The sequence below is a fragment of the Hemiscyllium ocellatum genome, chromosome 16 (assembly GCF_020745735.1).
Source record: "Hemiscyllium ocellatum isolate sHemOce1 chromosome 16, sHemOce1.pat.X.cur, whole genome shotgun sequence".
Taxonomy (NCBI): Eukaryota; Metazoa; Chordata; class Chondrichthyes; order Orectolobiformes; family Hemiscylliidae; genus Hemiscyllium; species Hemiscyllium ocellatum.
This window is the reverse complement of record NC_083416.1, coordinates 61,406,845-61,431,037: the sequence shown is the minus strand read 5'-3', so window position 1 is coordinate 61,431,037 and position 24,193 is coordinate 61,406,845. Positions and strand designations below refer to the sequence as shown.

At 40.5% G+C, this 24,193-nt stretch overlaps 1 protein-coding gene across 5 annotated transcripts in view; it reads left to right on the top strand.

Annotated features, from left to right (window-relative positions):
• The window catches only part of rnf14 (ring finger protein 14), a 43,658-nt gene that overhangs the window by 15,596 nt on the left and 3,869 nt on the right, over positions 1-24,193 (top strand). For all 5 annotated transcript variants that reach the window (XM_060837316.1, XM_060837315.1, XM_060837317.1 and 2 more), the window contains 4 exons: positions 5,954-6,472; positions 13,461-13,689; positions 21,068-21,240; positions 22,170-22,300. In XM_060837316.1, the coding sequence (XP_060693299.1) occupies positions 5,954-6,472; positions 13,461-13,689; positions 21,068-21,240; positions 22,170-22,300 (1,052 nt within the window). The remainder of the gene's footprint in view (positions 1-5,953; positions 6,473-13,460; positions 13,690-21,067; positions 21,241-22,169; positions 22,301-24,193) is intronic.

Below are 24,193 nucleotides of genomic sequence, written 5' to 3'. Positions count from 1 at the left end.
TCCCCTGGGCCTGACGGGATATATCCTAGGATTATGTGGGAAGCAAGAGAGGAAATTGCAGAACCGTTGGCAATGATCTTTTCGTCTTCACTATCAATGGGGGTGGTACCAGGGGACTGGAGAGTGGCGAATGTTGTGCCCCCGTTCAAAAAAGGAACAGGGATAACCCCAGGAATTACAGGCCAGTTAGTCTTACTTCGGTGATAGGCAAAGTAATGGAAAGGGTACTGAGGGATAGGATTTGAGTATCTGGAAAGACACGGCTTGATTAGGGACAGCCAGCACGGATTTGTGAGGAGTAGGTCTTGCCTTACAAGTCTTGTTGAATTCTTTGAGGAGGTGACCAAGCATGTGGATGAGGTTGGAGCAGTGGATGTAGTGTACATAGATTTTAGCATTTGATAAGGTCCCCCATGGTAGGCTTATGCGGAAAGTCAGGAGGCATGGGATAGTGGGAAATTTGGCCAGTTGGATAGAGAACTGGCTAACCGGTCGAAGTCAGAGAGTGGTGGTAGATAGTAAATATTCAGCCTGGAGCTCAGTTACAAGTGGAGTTCCGCAGGGATCAGTTCTGGGTCCTCTGCTGTTTGTAATGTTTATTAATGACTTGGAAGAGGGAGTCGAAGGGTGGGTCAGTAAATTTGCAGATGATACCAAGATTGGTGGTGTTGTGGATAGTGAGCAGGGCTGTTGTCGGCTGCAAAGGGACTTCGATATGATGCAGAGCTGGGCTGAGGAATGGCAGATGGAGTTCAACTCTGTCAAGTGTGAGGTTGTCCATTTTGGAAGGACAAACAAGAATGCGGAATACAGGGTTAACGGTAGGATTCTTAATAAGGTGGAGGAGCAGAGGGATCTTGGGGTCTATGTTCATAGCTCTTTGAAAGTTGCCACTCAGGTGGATAGAGCTTGTAAGAAGGCCTATGGTGTATTAACGTTCATTAGCAGAGGGATTGAATTCAAGAATCGTGAGGTGATGTTGTAGCTGTACAGGACCTTGGTAAGGCCACATTTGGAGTACTGTGTGCAGTTCTGGTCACCTCACTTTAGGAAAGATGTGGAAGCTTTGGAGAGGGTGCAGAAGAGATTTACCAGGCTGTTGCCTGGAATGGAGAATAGGTCGTACGAGGATAGGTTGAGAGTGCTAGGCCTTTTCTCATTGGAACGGCGAAGGATGAGGGGTGACTTAATAGAGGTTTATAAGATGATCAGGGGAATAGATAGAGTAGACAGTCAGAGACTTTTTCCCTGGGTACAACAGAATGTTACAAGGGGACATAAATTTAAGGTGAAGGTTGGAAGGTATAGGAGGGATGTCAGGGGTACGCTCTTTACCCAGAGAGTGGTGGGGGCATGGAATGCGTTGCCTGTGGGAGTGGCAGAGTCAGAATCATCAGTGGCCTTTAAGCGGCAATTGGATAGGTACGTGGAAAGGTGCTTAATCTAGGACAAATGTTCGGCACGACATCGCGGGCCGAAGGGCCTGTTCTGTGCTGTATTGTTCTATGTTCTAATCCATATAAATCCTATCTCTCGGAAGCCCCCCCAACAACCTACCCACCACAGGTCTTTGGTTCCCAGGCTTCTCCTTACAGTCTTTCTTAAATCAAGGCAGAATATTAGCCATCCTCCAGTACACCTGTGGCTGTAGATGATACAAATATCTCTGTTCGGGGCCCTGACATTTCTTCTCCAAATTCCTAAATATCCTGGGATACACTTGATCAGGTCCTGGAGTTATATCCATCTTTCTTTTTTTAAGACCTCCAGCTCTTCCTCTTCTGTGATGTGGACTGTTTTCAAGCCATCAGTATTTATTTCCCCAAGTTCCCTAGCCTCCATTTCTTTCTCCACAGTAAAAAAGATGCAAAATAGTTGTTTAGTATCTCTCCTATCTTCTGTGGTTCCATACATAGATATCCTCGTTGATCTGTAAAGGCCCCTATTCTTTCCATAGTTGTTCTTAATATACTTATAGAATCTCTTTGGATTATCCTTAATCTGCCAAGGCTATCTCATTTCCCTTTTTTGACCTTCTGATTTCCCTCTTAAGAATGCCTCTAAACCTGTTATACTCTTGACCACAGCCTAAATACCTTTATTCATCCACATTTTCCTACTCTTACCAGCCTAATTCTTCACTCTTAACAAGAGCATAACGCCTCTGAACTCTTGTTATCTCACTTTTTTGAAAGTCTCCCACTTGTCTGTCATTCCTTTACCTGCAAACAGTCTACTCCAATCAACTCTTGAAAGTTTCTGCTGGAAAACCACAGTGGGTAAGGCACCATCTGAGGAACAGGAGAATTGATGTTTCGGGCTGATTTTCCTGTTCCTTAGATGCTGTCTGACTTGCTGTGTTTTTCTAATACCACACTTTCGACACTGATCTCTAGCATCTGGAGTCCTCACTGTCTCCTCTTGAAAGTTTCTGTCTCATAATATCAAAATTTGCTTTACTCCAATTAGGAACTTTAACTTTCATGGAAGGTCTATCCTTTTCCATAATGATTTTAAAATGAGTAGAATTATGATCACTGGTCCCAAAGTGCTCACCTGCAAAACATTTGCCCTTTCATATTTCCTAACAAGGTCAAATTTTGCTGCTGCCCTGGTAGCTACATCTACATATTGATAAAGAAATTTTTTTGAACACTGTTAACATTCCTCACCAACCAAGCCCTTAACACTGCAGACCCAGTCTGTTTGGAAAGTTAAAATCCCCTACCTATTATTCTTACATATTTGTTCCTCAAATTTTCTCTGAATATTGTGGGGTGCCCATAGTACAATCCTGTCAATGTGATCATCCCCTTCTTCATTCTGATTTGCACTCTTACAGCTTAACTGGACAATCCCTCAGAAAAATCCATTCTCAGTACAGAAGTAATGGTTTTCTTTAGTCAAAAACAACACTCCTCCTCCTCCCCTTTCTATCCTTCCCATAGCATCTAAACCCTGGGACACTGGGCTGCCAGTTCTGTCCCTCTTTTTCAGCCTGTTTCTGTAATAGCTATGATGTCCCAATCCCATGTTGCCATACATATCCTGAGTTCATCTGCCTTGCTATTTTCTAATTAACTTGCTCTTTTTTTTAAATTCAGAGCCATCCTTGCCTGTTTTTGTACCCTCACTACTGCTTAGGATCTCTCCCCTTCCCCAGACTAGTTTAAATGCTCCGGAACATCACTACCAAATCTTATCCCCAGGATATTTGTCCCCTTCCAGTTCAGGTGAAACCCATCCCTTTTGAACAGGTCTTTTATGTCCGAGAAGAGATCCCAATGATCCAAAAATCTAAATCCTTGCCCACTGCCCTGTCTCTTCAGCCATTGATTTATTTGCCCTATCTTCTTAATCCTACTCTCACCATGGCACCTGGAATAATCCAGAGATAATACTGTTGAGGTTCTGTTTTTTAACTTTCTATCTAACTTCCTATATTCACTCTGCAAAGCCTCAACCTTTTCCCTAATTATCAATGTGCACAACAACTTGTGGCTTTTCATGCTGCAACCGTTTTGAAACATCGATGATTCTGGCATCTGGTAGGCATCGTACCATCCTAAATTCTTGCTCACAGCTGCAGAATCTCCTGTCTGTGCTCCTACAAGAATTACTGTTTTGAATTTTGACAAACTCCACTTGATATAACTGTAGGCTCAATCACCATCACTGCGACATATCATGGAGGCAGGAAATTACCTGAATTCTTTGTACCATGATACAGTCACACCTTTTAGGGTTGGATTGTTTGCTTTGGTCAATGTTCAGGGACTAAAGCATGTGACTGCAACTAAGCAGATCAGAGGAGCCTAGCCTTCACAATTGGCCAGTGAATTTGAGGTTCTTTCACCTTGTTTGGATGAGTCTGAGGACTGCAGGATGGATGAGCTAACTAACCGTGGCTCAGTGGTACAGGAAGCCAATGAAGAGGGGCAGTAAGAAAGACTGTCGTGGTAATTGTCCATTGTAGTGAAGGGGATTGATACCATTCTCTGCAAAGAGCATGAGCCCAAATGGCTGTGCTGCCTTCCAAGTGCCAGGATTTAGGGCATTTGCTCAGGAATCGAGAAGAACTTGCAATGGGAGGGGAAAGATCAAGTCATTGTGATCCATCTAGTTATCAATGATGCAGGTGAGATCCAGATGGCTATGCATCATCAGAATGAACAGCTAAACATTATATTTAAGAAGGGGTAGTCAAGATTAGTGTGGTCCTGGAAAAGCGCAGCAGGTCAGGCAGCATCCTAGGAGCAGGAAGATCGACTTTTCGGGCAAAAGCCCTTAAGCAGAACTTCAAAGATCATAATCTCTGGATTATTACGTGAGCCATGTGCAAATTGGATCTGGGATAAGAGATTAAAAAATTTAATAAGTGGTTTAAGAATTGACATGGAAGAAATAGATTCTGGTTTGTGGTGCACTGGCACTAGGCCTGGGGAAAGTGGGACCTTTGTAAATGGGTCTGTACCTGAACATGCAAGGGCCAATGTTCTTGCAAATTGCACAACTAGGATTAGTTTACATAATTTACAGTGAGGAAACAGGCCCTGCGGCCTGACAAGTCCACACCGACCCTCCGAAGAGCAACCCACACAGAGCCATTCCCCTACATTTACCTCTTCATCTAACACTATGGGGCAATTTAGCATGGCCAATTCACCTAACATGCACATCTTTGGACTGTGGGAGGAAACCAGAACACCCGGTGGAAACCCACGCAGACACTGGGAGAATGTGCAAACTCCACATAGACAGTTGCCCAAGGCGGAAATTGAACCCAGGTCTCTGGCGCTGTGAGGCAGCAGTGCTAACCACTGTGCCGCCCACAGTGGAATGGCCTGTACGGGGACCGAACCCGCGACCTTGGCATTATTGGCATCATGCTCTAACCAACTGAGCTAACCGGCCAGGATACGTATTGGAGAGATTTTAAACTGACTTGTGGATTTTAAACTGACTCGGGCGACTGATGGTGTGGAGTTTGCACGTTCTCCCCGTGTCTGCGTGGGTTTCCTCCGGGCGCTCCGGTTTCCTCCCACAGTCCAAAGATGTGCGGATCAGGTGAATTGACCATGCTAAATTGCCCGTAGTGTTAGGTAAGGGGTAAATGTATGGGTGGGTTGCGCTTCGGCGGGTCGGTGTGGACTTGTTGGGCCGAAGGGCCTGTTTCCACACTGTAAGTAATCTAATCTAATCAAAGAGATCAAATTTTTGGAGATATAGTGGACCAAAGAGCAGAGTTCAGGCCATAACGATTAATGTGGGATATGATAAACTGACTGTGAAAGGGAGAATTGTGAATGTCAATGTAAATCAGCCAACAGATACATTCCTCCTTACTGCCCCCTCTTGAGTGGTAACCTGTACCGTATTAGAACATGTTAGGACAAGGAGTTAATACTTTAAAGCTGAGATGAAGAAAATTTTCTCCTTGCTTAGAAAGCTATGGAACTATTCAAAATAGAAGTGCATAGATTTTTGGCTGCTAAGGGGGTAAGGAAATATGAATGGTTTTAGCCAGCTCAATTCCAGATTCTAATCTTGAAAGTTGGAGCAGCCTGTAAGGACCATTAGTTTGTTTGAACTCCAATTTCTTGCGTTCTTATTTTAGTTTCAAAATCTAATTGTCACCTTGACTTTTTTCTATTTATCTAGAAATGTAAATTAAGTGTCAAGGACTTAAAATGCTTTTAACTGCCTGGATTGCTGTTTGTGAATGCTTCAGTGATTGCTTGCCTACCTACTTGTAGGCGTTACTTTTACTACACGCCAAGAGATTTCCTTTTGTCATGGTGCCAGATTTAAATTGCCCTCAGGAAAGGCATAGACTTTGTTAGCAGTTCATGTTTGAGGCAAGCAGTGAGTGCCTTCCTTCTCTGCTACCTCAAATTTTGGTCCTTGTTTTTTTTCCCTGTGTTGCTTAACCTGCTTAATTGTCTCCCAACAGCTCTCTGCACTTTGTTCTTGCCTGGATAGAATTTGGAAAGAAAATGATAATTGTGTAGTATTATTTTCATGGATGCAGTTCTTAAAAGAAGAGACGCTCTCCTTTTTGCAAATTGAGTCTCCATTAGAAATCAAAAGGAACATTGAAGAGAATTCTGAAAATACTTTTTCTAACAATAAGCATAACGAATTTGGATCAGAGGACAAACTGAAGAACTTGCAAGACTTTCCGCTAGACCCGAGAGCTGTTCAGGATGTGGAGTCATGTGCTTGTGTTTTACGTGAAATTTTGGACTTTGATCAGAGTCAGAAACAAAAAGTCTTTGATGGCAAGATTTTCACCTGCAGCGTATGCTTTTGTGAAAAGCTGGGTATTCACTGCATGCACTTTAAGGAGTGTAGCCATGTATATTGCAAGGCCTGTTTGAAAGAATACTTTGAGATTCAAATCCGTGATGGGAATGTTCAGTGCCTTAACTGTCCTGAGCCAAAGTGTACTTCCGTTGCCACACCTGCTCAAGTAAGATTTTTTGAATTTTAAGCTTTATAATTACTTGCTGTTTAATTTATTTCTACAGGATAAACACACTATCATACCAGCATGAAACTACTGTTTGTCAGGATGTTAATAAGTTACCCTAAAAATTGACCAAACCGGACTAATCCACAGCTGCTCTAAAACTCATTGTGTGTTTATACTTCTTACACACGTTTCTAACTATTGTATTCCAGCCATTATGCTTTATCTACAACGTCCATTATTGCACACAACATCTTTTAAACTATGTCATGAATTTGCACTTGATGGAATAAGAAGTTGGCTACAGATTTGTTGGTATGAGAATTTTGTGCTATTAAGTAATCCAGTACAGAACTACAAAGAGATTATGAAAATAATCCTTAGTTACTAGGTGATAGGACAAATGGTTTCATGCCATACAGAAAGTAATGGTGGAAAAATTTGAAAATGTACAGTGTATGGAGAGTTCTGGAATCTCCAGCATTGAGTGGGTGGCTTGGGGAGTTTCCTGAGCATTGCATTTTCCAGATTCTATTGAAGTTCTTTTCTTGGTTTGTGAACAAGATTCTAGTAGTAGTCCTGTCCATTCATAGCTCAGTCCAGATTCAGTTCTTCCTGGTTTGCTGCTTTAACTTTTTTTGATACCACTTCCCATTAACTACACTTTTTTTTTCTCCCTCATTTTCAAGCTTAATTCTTCATTTTTCTGCAATTATTAGTTTAAATTTACCCCTTCACACCTATTTACCTTCTCTGTAAGGATAATAGAAAGGTGTCATTTAATTTCAGGTGACAATCATCTTTTCTTGAATGGGCATACTGTGTGTCAAAAAATGTCTGTGTGAACATCAATCTTTCCTATGTTTGACCAGCTCTGGAGCCAGTGTTGACTTTTCTAAACTTCTTTTCCTTAACTTGTCCATGGCCTAAGGAACAGTCAAGAGATTATCACCGTTGAGTGATAGAACATTTCAGCACAGTACAGTCCCTTCGGCCCTCAATATTACGCCGACCTGTGAAACCAATCTTAAGTCTATCTATCCTTCACTACTCCATTTTCATCCATAGGTTTATCCAGTCATCATTTAAATGTCCTTAAATTTGGTGATTATACTACGATTGCAGCCATAATGTTCCACATGCTACTACTATGAATAAAGAAACCAGCTCTGACATCTTTCACCCCTCAATTAAAAGCTATGTCCCCTTATGCTAGCTGTCATTGTCCGAGGAAACAGGCTGTCATCTAACCCTCTGATTATCTTGTGTCTCAATTAAGTCACTTCTCCACCTTCTCTCTAATGAAAACAGCCTCACGTCCTTCAGCCTTTCCTCTTAAGACCTTCCCTCCACACCAGGCAACATCCTAGTAAACAATCACTGAACCCTTTCCAAAGCTTCCACATTCTCCCTATAATGTGGTGACCAGAACTGTACGCAACACTCCCAAGTGTAGCCATGCCAGAGTTTTGTACAGCTGTGACATGACCTCGTGGCTCTGAAATTCAATCCCTCTACCAATAAAAGCTAACACACCATATGCCTTGTAACAACCCTGTCAATCTGGGTGACGACTTTCAAGAATCTATGTACATGAACACCAAGATCTCTCTGCTCATCTACACGACCAAGAATTTTAGAATTAGCCCAATACTCCTTATTCCCATTGCTCCTTCCAAAGTGAATTACCTCTCACTTTTCCACATTGAACTCCATTTGCCACCTCGCAGTCCAGCTCTGCAGCTTATCTATGTCCCTCTGAAACATGCAACATCCTTCATTGCTGTCCACAATTCCATTGACCTTAATGTCATCAGCACATTTACTAACCCACCCTTCTACACCCTCATCCCGGTCAATTATAAAAATGACAAACAGCAGTGGTCCCAAAGTAGACCTTATGGAACACCACTAATAACTGAACTCCAAGCTGAACATTTCCCCTCAACCGCCACCCTCTGTCACTACCCAATTCCTGTTCCAAACTGCCCTCTATTTCTGTTCCAAATCACCCTCAATCCTATGAGTCCATATTTTGTGCAAAAGCTTCCCATGGGGAACCTTGCCAAACGCCTTACTGAAATCTGTGTACACCACACCAACTGCTTTACTCATCCGTCTGATTGGTCAACTTCTCAAAGGTGAGGCACGATCTACCCTTCACAAAACTGTATTGACTATCCCTAATTAATTATCCAGAAAGGAATAAGTTGTAAATCCTATCTCTTTTCTAACCTTTTCCAACACTTTACCCACAACTGATGTAAGGCTGATTAGTCTATGATTACTAAGGTTGTTTCTGCTCCCTTTCTTGAACAAGGGGACAACATTTGCTGTCCTCCAGTCTTCTGGTACAATTCCTGTAAACAATGATGACATAAAGATCATAGCCAAAGTCTCTGCAGTCTCCTCTCTGGCTTCCCAGAGAATTCTAGGATAAATCCCATCCAGCCCAGGGGGCTTATCTATTTTCACACTTTCCAGAATTGCTTACACCACTTCCTTGTGAACCTCAATCTCATTTTGTCTACTAGCCTGTATCTCAGTATTCTCCTCAACAACATTAATTTTTTTCCAGTGTGATTACTGACGAAAAATACTCATTCAGTGCTTCTCGTATCTCCTTGGATTCCACGCACAACTTCCCACTACTGTCCTTGATTATCCCTAATCTTATTCTAGTCATTCTTCTATTCCTGATATACCTATTGAAAGCTTCAGAGCTTTCCTTGATTCTATCTGCCAGCAACTTTTCATTCCCCCCCCCCCGGCTCTTCTTAGTTCTGTCTTTAGGTCTTTCCTGGCTAGCTTGTAGCTCTCAAGCGTCCTAACTGAGCCTTCACACCTCATCCTAACATAAGTCATCATCCTCCTCTTGACAAGAGATTAAACTTCCTTCATAAACCACGGCTCCCTCACTCGACCACTTCCTCCTTGCCTGACAGGTACATTCTTATCAAGGACGCACAGTAGCTGTTCGTTAAATAAGCTCCACATTTCAATTGTGCTTGAGTTCTTTTTACTCAAGTCCTGGCTCAAGTTCTTAACCATCTGTGCACTATCGTAAATTTACTTCATTAGTTTTGGTTGCTGTAACCCTTTCCAGAGTTTTCAACCTGTTCCATAACATGTTGCGCTATCGCACTAAGGAACCAAACATAAGATGTGACACTCTGAACATAGATATCAAAATTTATCTGACTATTATTGGTTGCTGTTCTCTTGATTACTGTTGCTATCCACCTCATACTTGTCCAGTGCTATGTACTTTCTAAAGTTGGGAGTTCCCTTATTTTTGAGTCCTGTCTCTTTCCTGTTATTTTTTTGGATGTCATTGAGCTATATTCTGAATGTTTAATGCTCAACTTGGCCAACACATTCTGGAGAGTATAATCCAGAAACCCCTATTCCTCTCTGATGTGAAATATGACCAATTGCTGCTCTGGCATTGTGATCTACTCCAGAGCTCACATGAGTGCCTCTCTCTTACCGTGAATAGATTGAACATCCACAACCTATCTCTCTTTAATCAGTCAGGTCCAGCACTCCAAGTTAGTCAGAAACAAAGTGATGGAGAAGGCAAATTGTGTTGACTGTTTTCACTAAAGTATAAACTGCATTGCATTCAAGATTATGAAGCTTGATCGGGTAGAAATAGAGATGCTGTTTTGTACTAAAGTCAGGGGATTTAAAAATCCAAAAACATTTAAAACCAAAAGCATTTACATAAGCAGCACTTCTGGTGTTTAAAATGAGTTAATGGGCTTCCAAAGGTATTATCAATTAACAAGTAAACAAGTCAGCAAGCTGTAAGTTCCCAATAGGTTTTCTCGAATTAAACATATTAATGTAAGAATGGCAGTTTAGAGATTATATGATACCACATTTATCTCACTTTCCTGCAAGCCCGATGTGTTAAAGATACATAGACACAACAGAGACAGCATTTTTCAGAGTACTGAAATTGCTTGTAATTTGTTTTTACTAATATAGAAATATGCAAGTAAAGTGAATTATGAATATGATGTTGTTTAGAAAATGGTTTCACTTAGATTCCTATATATCATCTTCACCTGAATCTTCACTATACTTTCCAAGTTACTTAAGCATATTTTTACTTCCCAACACATTTCTTAACCTTGTTTACATGTCTTCAGTTCAACTTTTACCTGTTCCTAGCACCAAAATCAACTTGGGCAAAAGTTAGAAATCATTTTATCACATCCATTGTGACTCTTGCCATACATTCTCAGTATTGTCTTCTTGACCTGAGACAATAAGAAGTAGCAATAGGAGTGGTGCATTTGGCACCATGAGCCTGTTCCATCATTTAATAGGATCGTGGCTGATCCAATGCTACTTTGGACAATTTTGTGCCCTTCTCTCAGTAACCCTTCTTTCCCTACTGATCAAGAATCCTTCTCAGCCTTCAATATATAGTTCTCTGTCAAAAGCTCTGAAGACACTCAATCTCTGAGAAAAGAAATTCCACCTTATCTATGTCTTTTATTGGTGCACCTTTATTCTGTAACTATGCCCTCTGGTCGTAAGATCTCCCATTAGGGAATGCATCCTAAGAATCCTGTGTATTTCAACAGGATCTCCTCATTCTTCTGAACTCCAGTGAATTGAGTTCAAACCTGTTTAGCTTTACCTCATTAGACATACCCTCCATACTGGGAATCATCCTCATGAATCTGTTCTGAACTGCCTCCAATAAAGCAGGATCTTTATTGAATCAGGGGGCCAAAACTGTTCACATTACTCCAAATGTGGTCTTACCAGGCCCTTATACAGTTGCAGTAGGACTTGTTTATTTTGATACTCCAATTGCCTTGAAATAAGGGTCAACATTCCGTCTTCCTTCCTGATTATCTGAGGTACTTATGTGTTAGTTTTTTTATTCCAACTTCCTTTATGTTGCAACTTTCTGCAGTTTTACTTCATTTAGATAATACCCTGTTCTTTTGTTCCCCCTTCCAAAACAAGCAACTTCACACTTTCCTACATTTATATGCCATTTGCCAACGTTTTGCTCACTTAACCTATTAATATCTCTCTATAAATTATTTCTATTCCCCAATTTGTTGTCTACAAATTTGTCTACAGTACATTTGCTTCCTTTTTCCAAGTCTTACATATCTATTAAAAACTATTGTGGTCTCAACACTGATCCCTGTGGAACCGTATTAGTTGCAGGTTGCCAACTTGAAAAATAATCTCTCATCACCACCCAGTTGTCCCTTCTATTAGCCAATTTTCTCTCTCCATGCTAGCTTCAACACCATGGGCTGTTTAACCTTTTTTGTGAGGTACATTGTCAAACATATTCTGGAAGAGCAAATGCAACACATCCACTGGTTCCCTTCTGTCCACTCTGATTGAGACTTCCTTGAAAAACAGTAATAAGTTAGGTACAATTTTCCTTTCATGAAGCCATGCCAATTCGATTAGATTATAACTTTCCAAATGTGCTGCTACTATCTAATGGATTCTAACATTTTTCCAACAAAGATGTTGGGCAAATTGGCCTGTAGTTCCCACATTTTGCTGCCTCCTTTTTTGAATAGGGGTGTCATATTGGCACTTTCTCTTCACGGAATTTGACACAGTCACCACATCCTCTGTGTTATGGGAAATAAACAAGAAGTTGGTGTTGAAACCACAGCCATGATCTCATCGAATGGTGGAGCAGCATGGCCTAATCCTGTGCTGAAGTCCAATTTTCCAAGCTTTTTTTTCTTTTTGTCCAGCTTTGTACCACTACTCTTATATGACTTCATGTTGCAGGTCCTTATACAATCTTTGGTTCCCTTCTCTTCAACTCCTTGCTTAATTCTTATGCTGCCCTAAGTATTTTATTCTTTGCTATTGGATCAACTTCCTTATCTGACTCCCAGCTCTATTTCTGAACGGTATTTGTGAACCTGCAAGCATAGTTGTACTGACTGACAAATCTTAGGAAATTTCAATTAAATATGATTTCTAACAGAGTTTGATCAACCAGACAGATTATTGTGTATTCTGGGCAGGTAACAAGACCTTTGGGCAAGTTAGCAAGCAAATAGGCTGGGCAATACTTAGACTGAGCGCACAATCACCTGATCGTTGGCTCTGCTTACTGACAAAATTTTAACTTCATTATATTAATGTGAATATATTTGTCCAGATTAGATTACCTACAGTGTGGAAACAAGCCCTTCGGCCCAACCAGTCCACACCGACCCTCCAAAGAGTAATCCATCTCGACCCATTTCCCTCTGACTCATGCATCTAGCAGTATGGGCAACTTAGCATGGCCAATTCATTTGACCTGCACATAATCATAGAGATATGCAGCATGGAAACAGACCCTTCGGTCAAACCCGTCCATGCTGACCAGATATCCCAACCCATCTAGTCCCATCTGCCAGTACCCAGCCCATATCCCTCCACATCTTTGGACTGTGGGAGGAAACCAGAGCACCTGGACGAAACCCATGCAGACACGGGGAGAATGTGCAAACTCCACACAGACAGTTGCCTGAGGTTGGAATCAAACCTGGGGCCCTGGTGCTGTGAGGCAGCAGTGCTAACCACTGAGCCACCGTGCAGCTCTTAGTTATCCAATTTTCTGCATTTATCACCATTTGTCAAGTACTCTTTCATTCAGTACATCAGGCTACAAAGAAGAATGTGTTTTATTCTACCACGATGAAACACTGCCACTCTGCCACAAATCTGCCTGATTGTTACACTTGTATTGGAATATTAGCAGTAGATCGACAATGCGTGTATTTTGAATTACTGATTAACACATTCAAAATTTCATTTTAGCAGAATTTTTAAATAACTAGACAAATAATCTGGTCTAGAAAATGATGGGAAATTAACAGCTACTTCAGAAGTTCTCTAAATTGAGAAAATAAAATATGAAATTTGTCCATTTAGATTTAGTTGAATTTCTGGAGTTTAAATTTTAGCATTTGAAAGTACTGCATCATTACAGGTAAAAGATCTCGTCAGTGAGGAGATATTTGCACGGTATGACCGCCTTCTCCTTCAGTCTACATTGGATCTAATGACAGATGTAGTATATTGCCCTCGTACTGTTTGCAAGTCAGTGGTGATGCTTGAGCCTGGAAACACCATGGGCGTTTGTCCAGGATGTCGTTATGCTTTTTGTGCTTTATGTGAAATGGCTTATCATGGAATTTCTCCATGTAGATTAAAAGCAGGTAAGCAGTATTTTCACTTGATTTTATCTTTTAAGTAATTGTTATGTTACACTTTTGGAATCCCAATTCATTTGGATTAAAATGTGAACACTCACTGATTTGAAAATGTTTTAAGTGATGGATGGTGATTTATGTGCTCAAAGGACAGTTGAGGTGTATTTTGTCACTAATCTAGTAATCCAGAGATCCAGACTAATGCTCCTGGAATATGGATTTGAATGCCAGCATGGTGAATGATGAAATTTCAATGAAACTGTGGCCATTGAAGCTAGCCTAATGGTGATCATTTAACAATTGTTGTAAAAATCCATCTGATTAACTAATATGCATTCAGGAAAGAAATCTGTCCTACATGTGTGTCCAGACTGACAGTGATATTGTTGACTCTGAACTGATCTCTGGAATGGTTCTATGGGTTGTGGGGATGGGTTGTGTAAAAGGCAAGTGTTTGATCAGCTGTAATTGTATCGATTGGTGTTAATGTCCTGATTTACCGAATGGCCTATTCCTGTTCCAATGATGAGATCAGTGATACAAACAGTAAGTGTGAAAGAGCAGATGAGCTTTGATTTTATGAGTATCACCATCTAAATTTGGTATGCTTGCCTTTATTGGTAGTGCATTGAGGTGTAGGAGTCGGGATGTCATGTTGTGGCTGTGCAGGACATTGTTAGGCCACTTTTGGAATATTGCGTTCAGTTCTGGTCTCCCTGCTATAGGAAGTATTAGATTCTCTTGACGGTCTGACACACTTGATGCAACTGCAATACGTCAACCACTGTGAACAGCCACCATTTATTTAAGCAAGTACAAATTTTTGGAGGATCTCTTAACATTCTTCGTGATGCTTGCGGAGCATGTCAAGTGAGGCTCTCCAAACAAGGGAACTGTCCTCCCTTTATACAGGGTTTTACATCACAGTCACTCATGCATGCAAGACAACCCCCTGCCACTTCCCCCATAGTCACATGCCACCAATGTAACGTGATTAGATTATTTCCAGAAACAGTGTGTGATTAAATTATTCCTTGAGACAGTGTGTGCGATTTGGTTGTATTCCTTTAAAACTGCAGCATTTACAAAACATGATTAAATTGTCATATCCTGCCTGCAAGACAGAAACCCATGCCTCCAGACATCCAATTCTTACATGTCAGCAGAACAAATTAACCCTTTAACATCTCGTTCCCTGCTTTTTTTAATTCCATGATAACTGACTAAAAGGGGCTGAAAAAGGTGTTGCCAGGTTATTCATAAGAATCTGACAACCAGCATTTAAGCAAGTTATTGGTACATAATACAAGAATTACTAATCCTTGTAGATATAATCCCTAGGATCCTCCCACGTGGAAAAAAGAAGTGTTTACCAGTAAAGTTCTTAAGCCGGTAGTCCATAGTGACCATCCAACCCCTCCAAGTTGAGTGAGAATGTGCCAATTATCCAAAATCTCCTTCAGTGAAGTCCAACCTGAAAACAAAATCCAGTCTGGCAGGGGTCAGTTCTGTTGTCTACAGTGGAGAGGGAGCCCAAGCCTCAGGAGATGCAGGAACAGCACTGATTGCTGCAAGGTCGTAGGGGTCCAGTGCAATGAAATGTGCTCCCAAGATAGAGTGCATATTTATGGGGCTACATATAGCCATCAGTTTTCATTTGGCCATCTTCGTGTTTACCTTTGCAAATTCCAACCAGAGAGTCTTGAGAATTTTTGGGATCAAATCGAATGCCATTTTAATGCATTCTTTGCTGCTTCTGCTTTCACTCTGCTGTCAAATGTAACAAAACCAACTGCCTGTTTGGATGTTAGCTTGATCAGTGAATCATCATATCCCTTAAATAGTCGAAAGAAAAGGTAAAGCTCACGTGGTTTAATATTCACAGGAATGCCACTGACAAAAAGCATGCAGACTTCCTCTTCATTGCTGATAGCTTCGTCACTTTTCATGCTCGTGACTGGGGAGCTGATTGAATCCATTGTGTCCCCCTGCTCTGGACAAGCTGTGCTGGTGCTGGGAGAGCAGGAAGGGTTGCTAGAATGGGTGCGATATGTTCCAGGATCAATTGTCTATCAGAAGCACTGAGCAAGGTTCCCAGAATGTGACTTGGTGCTGAGTGCACAATAGGTAACATTTCCAGGGGTCTGGGTGAGTGGAGTGGGACTTGGATCAGGTGTGGAGGGGCGGATGGTGGTCCAAAAATGTGCTTTACCTGTGAATACAGAAATCTGAGATCATGTTAGCTGCTGAAAGTACCTTTGCATTTCCTCTCTCTTTCCCTCCTTGCCAAAGTTGGTATCAGGATGAAGGCAGTCAATAAGCATTAGTAACAAAGCATCAAGTACATTCAGAGGCAAACTGGAGTGATCCAGAGTCCTTTTGATAGAGTGCGACCACCCATGTGTCTTCCATATTTGTATTTCTGGATCAGGGCATCCCCTGTAAACGCTGCACAGTGACAGTGTATGGTGTGCCAGTTGTTTGCAAGGCAGGTGATCTATTTAGTGTCTGCTAGTTCACAGAGGACACAATAGAATTGCAAGCTGTTGCTGCGTCTTAGGAAACTCGATCGGCTCTGGCATTGCCATTGCTGATTCTGTATTGTCCATTACATAGGCAGCACATTTGATTCTGGCCAATTGCTCGGGGAGGAGGAGACTTTGAGGATATTTTAGACACAGTGAGTTCTGACTAGGTGCCTCAGAGGAGATCAGAAATCCACATTGTAACCGTAGCCGATCATTGGAGGTGTTATTTTGAAACGTTGTTGGCAGACCAGACATGTCAAGAGGTACCTCCACTTTATTCCCACCTGATAGTCCAGTTTGACATTTCAACCCTGATTCCTTATTTTGCTTTTCCTTGTTCAGTTTTTCCTGTTTTTCTCTACTTATATCATAATCCTTACACTGACTCTTCAGCACCTCCCCCCAGGACACAGGGTTTCCCTCATGATCATACACTCCAATCCCTCTTTAACGAGTATTATTCTCCCAGCTGGTCTGTTTAGATTTATTTGTTATTTCCTCAGCAGTCTTGCTAAAGTTTTCCATTTAGTCCCTGTATTACGTTTCCAAATTGCCTCCTCTGCTTTTAAACATTTATCTATGTCTCAAGTTCCTCCTATCAGCCAAATTTCATTTCCCAATTTTTTTTATTTAAACATCCTGACAGACACCTGAACTGTTCCTCATTTTGGGAGTCATCCTGGCATATCTGTTGCAAAGGGGCTCTGACACCTGACTTATCCAATGTCTGTCCCATATTTTTTAGTCTCAACTTCCAAACTTCTCTCTATGTACTAGTTCAGTGTCCTCAGTCTCCACATGCACTTCAGGGTAGGGGATTTCCCCTCTTTAAAAACTGGTCGAAGGCAGGGTGATTGAGACAGACACAGTAGTTATCCTTTATATTATGTATTATGTTCCGAGGCCTCAAACCCCACTATTACAAGACTCTAACCTCCAAATTCCAGGGGGACTTTAACCTCCCTGGAAGAAACTCATTGGCATACAAGTACATACATTATCTCAGAGGTGCTGTCACTACAGAACCCTAGAGAACGAGGGGTCAACTGAGTGAGATAGGTTAGTGAGAGAGATCAATGTAAATCCTACCTAGTTGGCTCATCCATCTCACGTTGCTGTCACACAGGCAATCACTTACTCAGTCTGCATAGAAGCTTCATATATGTTGGAATCTGACTCTCATTGCCAAATGTTAGGTTCCCTTATTGAGATTCTTGCACGCTTGATGCAACTGCAATACAGCAACTTCTGTGACCAGCCACAATTTGTTCAAGCAAAGTACAAACTTTTGGAGGATCACTTAACACTTGGCGATATTTATGAGCATGTCAAGCAAGGCTCTCTGAACAAGGGAACTGCCCTCCATTTATACAGGGTTTTACATCAGTCAGCTATGCATGCAAAATACAACCCCCTGCCACTCTGCTACAGTCACATGTCACCTAAAAACAAATAAAGTGATTAGATTATTTCCAGAAACAGTGCGTGATTAGGTTATTCCTTAAACTGTAGCATTTCAAGTATGATTAGATTGTCACATCCTGTCTGCAAGATAGAAAAACACACCCCCTGGGACATCAAATTTCTTAAATGTCAGCAGAACAAATTAGCCCTTTAACTTCTCAGAAGGATGTTGTGAAACTTGAAAGGGTTCAGAAAAGATTTACAAGAATATTGCCAGTGTCGCAGGGTTTGAGAGATGGGGAGAGGCTGAACAGTCAGGCTGAGGGGGTAACCTCCTAAGAGGTTTATAAAATCATGAGGGGTATAGATAGGGTGAATATTCAGTCATTTTTCCAGAGTGGGGGTGTCCAAAATTAGAGGGTATATTTGTAAGGTGAGAGGGGAAAGATTTAAAAAGGTGGTACATGTATGGAATGAGCCTCAGAGGAAGTGGTGGGGGTGGGTACAATTGGAACATTTAACAGATGCATGAATAGGAAGGTGGTTTAGAGGAATATGGGTCAAATGTTAGCAAGTGGGATTAGATTAATGCGCAGTATCTGGTCAGCGTGGATGAGTTGGATCAAATGGTCTGTTTATGTGCTGTACAGTTCTGACTCTAAATTGTACAACTCTCCTTTCACATACAAAAATGTACTGAATGCATTCACTAAAAATTAGTGTCTACAAAATCCACATGATTTAAACTTATTACATGACAAAATGAACTTGTCAACTAAATAAGTTAATGATTATTTTTAAAGTCATCATGATAGTGATTATAATTAAGATGTATCCCAGAATTTTGATTAGGAGATTGATGGAGGGGGGAAGAAATGGAACAAAATTAGGAGTTACATAGTGAAAGGTGAGTTGATTTTAGAAAGTTAGTATGGATTTCTGTACCATTCAACTTGAACTCCACTATCCCGAATTACTGAGATAAATAAGAGTAACAGATAAGCTGTGTTCAGATATCCCAGACCAGGTCAAATAGCAGGTTCTAAGCATCCCACCCCACATGTCAGTGACACGACAGGCTAACAAATCTCATTAGAATTCCTTATAAAAGAGATAAGAAGTTTTAATTCTTCATTTTTGAAGACCTAACCTTAATACTTCCTTAATGCTGCTGTCACAGACTATCTGAACAACTGCTTACCTCCCACTGATCCTTTTCCTGAAGCAGTGCACCTACTCACTGCATGAATGCAGCTATTTTGTAATCAGCTATCTTCACTTAGCTGGCTCCTCGATTTTTGTGAACCTCAATTTGTCTCTGGTGCACTAGGCATATATTGCTTGTGGGCCTCCTTCGCTCCAATTCTCAGCCACAAAATAGCCTCTGGAACTTCAGTGAACCCTAGCTCCACAACCAATGTCTATACTGTTTCTATTATAAAGAGCATTTTCCCTAAACAGAGCCAGCGACCTTCCATTCTAGCCTGAGCTACTCAGAACTTCTCAAGTCCTGACAACCTGGATACTGGTAATAACAGCATCTCTGCTGCCTGGAGGCTCTTCCTTCCAAGCACTTGTCTGACCAGTATTCTGAAGGTAGCAACCTTTATGATTCAGTTGTTTCTGGCCATCTATGGGATCTAGTTGACTTCCCCTTCGTGCCATGTCTTTACTTTTGGCACAAAAAGGAGACCAATTTTGCAAAGGTTATTTATTTTATAAATGGTGGAATTGTTTCACTGTTTAAAAAATGATTAGAATGTGCACAGCTGGTCATGCTGCCACACTGCGCAAAAACTAGCATTTGTAATCTAATCTGAAATTGTGTTCTAACTGGATCACAATGCAGCATTGCCCTGCTAGTCACTGCAGGCACCTTGGCCAATATGTGGTACAGGGTAAGGAAGATTTGCCATGTTCGCTGACATCAATCCTCCTTTGTCTATACAGTACCTAGACCCTGTCTAATTCTGAATGGTGAGTTTAACAGAAGAAACACTTGTCTTTTTGAACAAGATGTTTTGTTGCATCAAAGGGATCAGCTTGCATTAATAGGATGATTGAGAGCTATTGCAGAACATCCGTTCTCTGAACAGGCTAATGTAGCAAGCACAGAAAATGCTGGAAGTTCCAAAGAGTCCAACTGGACTCCATGTTAACTCTGGTTATCCTCAGATATTGTCAAACCTGCTGCATTTCTCCAATAATTTCAATGTTTGTTTCAGATTTCTAGCATTCTTCGTGTTTTGCCTTTATTTGAAGGTTAATGTAGAACTCCCTGTTTCTACCAACGACTGTGTGGCATCATCAGATTGAGTGGAGTTAATGTAGCTTCAACATTAATTCTTCCAGAACCATCATCTTATGCAACACACTATGAAGGAATGTTCATGATTCTTAACACAATATAGACAGAGTGAGATGTTCTGCTTCAGGCATGTTCACAATCCATATGCATGCTACGACAGGTTTTGATCTGGAATTACCGTTCAAGTTACTGCTTAAACTAACTGGGTTGCTCACAAATGTGAAATTTTCCATGACACAGTGTACTCAGCCAATGCTTTTAAAAATAATTTATTTTGTTGCATTATATATTTAAGAAGTAACCTGGTTTCCAGCACACTTTTTTTAAAAAAACAGTACAAATTCTGCCATTGTTAGGGGTGAAAGGATGAAATACTGTTCCCAGTGGCTGTTAGGATTAAATGGAAAGTAGAAACTTATATCAACTTCAGTCATCATTATCTTCACTTGTAGAACTGTAGTATTGTGGAAATAGGTACAAAATGTTGTTTGTTATCTATTACTTAAACTGTTCAGTATTCCAACTGAAATTGATTTTTAGCCACGTTGATTGAAATTTTATTTAAATAGTTTAAAAAGCCTTGGTTTTACTATATGATTCGCATACAAAAGTAAAATATGTTTAGGCCATGGAACATTAAGCTGATTCTCTGATCAGCAGTACAGTGGGTGAATCTAGTCAAAAAGCATCATGAAGAGATTCAATTCTATTCGATTCCCTATAATGTGGAAACAGACCCTTCAGCTCAACAACTCCACACTGACCCTCCAAAGAGTAACTCACCCAGGCCCATTCCCCTACTTTTACCTCTGACTAATGTACCTAACACTATAGGCAATTTAGCATGGCCAATTCACCTGACCTGCACACATTGGAGGGAAATGGCACAAATTATTAGCTTGTTTTATTTGGTTTGGTGGTGATAACTGCATGATTTGTGTCATTTCAAATGGTCATATTTCTGGATTTCTACATAATCCTTTTAGTACCTGAAATTGTATGCAACAGATATTGATTTGTGTAGTCTGCAATTTGAATCCCATTGTCATTCGCACCTAAACATTTATTAGACTGGCAAGAGGATAAGAAATTTTTAATTAGCTGGTTATTTTGTTTTTCAGTCTTTTTTGGGTTTTTTTTGCAGAGAAACTTTCTGCACTGCGTGATGAGTATTTGAATGCAGATGAATCTGAAAAGTTGCGTTTGGAAAAATCTTATGGGCGCAAAGTGCTTCAGAGAGCAGTGGAGGAGTTATGCAGCCAGGAATGGCTTGATAAGAACTCAAAGCCATGTCCCCGTTGTGGTACAAACATACAGGTTGAAGACATACAATAATGTTCAGTTCATAAAGTACCAAGATAATTTCACTGGACTTTATATCTTTATGAAAAGCTGTTTTATTTTAAACTTAGGATAAACCTTTTATCAGAAATTTAAACTGATTGGAAACTTTGTTATTTTTGCTATTGGTAATTTTTGCATTGGTTTGGAATGTTTTTTCGTGTCCAATTTTGTTTTTTTTTATTTCTATGTCTCTAGTTCATAGGAATTCACTGTTTTAACTTTAATTTGCCTCAACACAAATGAATTTCTGTAGTTGTGGTTTGCATAGCCTGATCTAGTTTTTTTTATTTACAATACAGTTATATGTTTTCCTTTGACATTCCTTGAGATGAACTAATACATTAAAAAAAATTGGCAAAAATTATTTTTCTGCTTTTACTATTTAAACTAAACAAATTTGATGATTGTTAGGAATCCATTTTTAGGAATTTCAAGGCTCAGATAAAGCTACTTGTCAGAATGCATATACAATTTGGTTATGAAAACAGCGTTTAAACAGCTATGAAATCATGTGAGAATAGACTAGTGTATTTTTTTTAATCCTTTCAGTTCTATAAGGAAATGGCTGAACTCTCCCCATGATTGTTGTGAAGTGAAAAAGTTGAGATAAGGAAACCAGTGGATGATGAAACCTCTTTGCAACAGTGAACCCTTAAAGTATTTTAAGTACTTTACTTTAAGGATGTCATGGAATGTTTTATAGCATTCCTATTTCCATAAACTGCAGCATTCTTGGAGATTGCAACAATCAGTTCTGCTCCTGCTGTCCCTACAAGCTACAAAATGTTTGCCTGAAATTGAAACCTCACTTGAGGTATTATTGTTAAGAATATAGAATGTAATACCTTTATAAGAAAAGGCTTGTCATTGATCTGCTACATGTCATTTCTTTTCCTTTCCAGAAGGTGGATGGATGCAATAAAATGACATGCACTGGATGTAAGCAGCACTTCTGTTGGCTTTGCATATGCCCGCTCTCAAAAGTAAATCCATATAGTCACTTCAGTGATTCTTCATCACCTTGCTTTAATGAGTAAGTTTTTGTTATATGTGATAGATTCTTAGTGATACTAGATTGTTCGTGTTGTTTTCATGTTTGTCACCTGGTGACTTACAGCTTGTTTATTGTCAGCATGGTGTTGGAAAAGCACAGCAGGTCAGGCAGCATCTGAAGAGAATTGACCTTTTGGGCATAAGCCCTTCATCTGGATTGGGGGGGCGGGTGGGCTTAAGTGGGTTGAGAGATAAGTAGAAGGGTAGGCGGGGCTGGGGGGTTGTAGCTGGGAAGGTATTTGGAAACTAGTGAAGTCAACGTTGATGCCATGTGGTTGAAGGGTCCCAAGGTGGAAGATGAGACGTTCTTCCTCCAGTCATCGGGTGGCTTGGATTTGGTGGTGGAGGAAGCCCAGGACTTGGGTAAGTTGAAGTGGGCCACAGGGTGGTGGAATTGTTGGGTTAGTGTGTCCTAGAGATGTTCCTTGAAACATGCTGCAACTCGGCATTCTGTCGTCTCGTTATAGACCAGACCACATGGAGAGCAACAGATGCAATAGATGAGGTGAATGGATGTGCAGGAAAATCTCTGTCGAATGTGGAAAGATCCTTTGGGGCCTTGGACAGAGGTTGGGGGGAGGGGGGGAGGGGGGGTGAAGTGTCAGTGCAGGTTTTACACCGCTTGCGATGACAGGGGAAAGTGCGGGGGTGAAAAACTGTTCAGCCAATGCACATTTTTCTTGACCACATACAAACTGCAGCAAGTCTTTTAAATCTACAGAAGATATACTGATGTGACTTTGAATTAATATTCAACTGTAAAGTTGTTTGAACCTACATTAACATACTATTTAATTGTTATATTTGTCACAATTACTTCTGTAATAAACATTGATGTAGGTGGATGATAGTTTAATGTAAATTCAACTTAAATTGCAACAAGCTTTTTGAAAAGAAAATTATAAATCTTATTGATTACATGATGTCCATTTAGTCATGTGGCATACAATATATTGATTTGTGGAATTCCTGTGGCATTGTTTATAGTAAATTCAGGGATTCGGTAGAAAACAAAAATGTTTAGAAGAACTTGGGTGACAAGTATACTTATTTTAAGGTGGTGTGGCTTGAAGAAAGGAGGATTTCAGGTGCTTAGATGTCCAAGTGTGGATAATGGTTTGGTTTAGAATTACTTGGAGCCTGCAATTTGAGAACAATGGTTGGAGCTGTCTCTCATAGCATTGGTGGATTAGAATTTACTTATACAGAGTGCAGCCAAACAGGAGGAGAGAGATTTAGTAGTGGCTGATCAGATGAAAGTTGAGTAATCAGGAAAATGGGTAAGCTATCAGGTAAAGCTACGTTTATCCATAACCTGTAGATGTAAAAGAATGGCATTTTATATAGGAGAAGAGTGTGTCAATGACACTTTGGGAGAGAGATAGGAAAAGTGGCTGAATGGAGGAGCGAAACTCTAATTTCTTAAATGGGAATAAAACAATGAAGGCCGTCTCAAGGTCCCTAAATATTCAACATCTAATATTTGTGAAAGCAGTGATGATGTTACCATAAATGAAAGTGTTTGTGTATCAGTATCCTGTGGTGTGACCATTGAAAATAGCGATATTGAATTTTACCGCATGTGTGGAGTGTTGGATTTGGAGTAATGGAGAGGAGGGATTATCAGATTGCATCTGTGTGAATGAAAATGAGGAGATTGCTCATGAATCCATGTCTTGTACTTTCATGTTGACATGGAGGCCCAAGAAATGTCAGGAGTCTTTGCTAGATTTAAAAATAAGTAGTTGACAGAGCTAAGCTATGCAAGAGGGGATAATATATTTTATGCTGAAAGATAAAATGGGTGAGTTATTTTCTTTTCATTTACTTTTATCCCTGGAATGCATTGGTCAGAAATTGTTTCATACTTGTA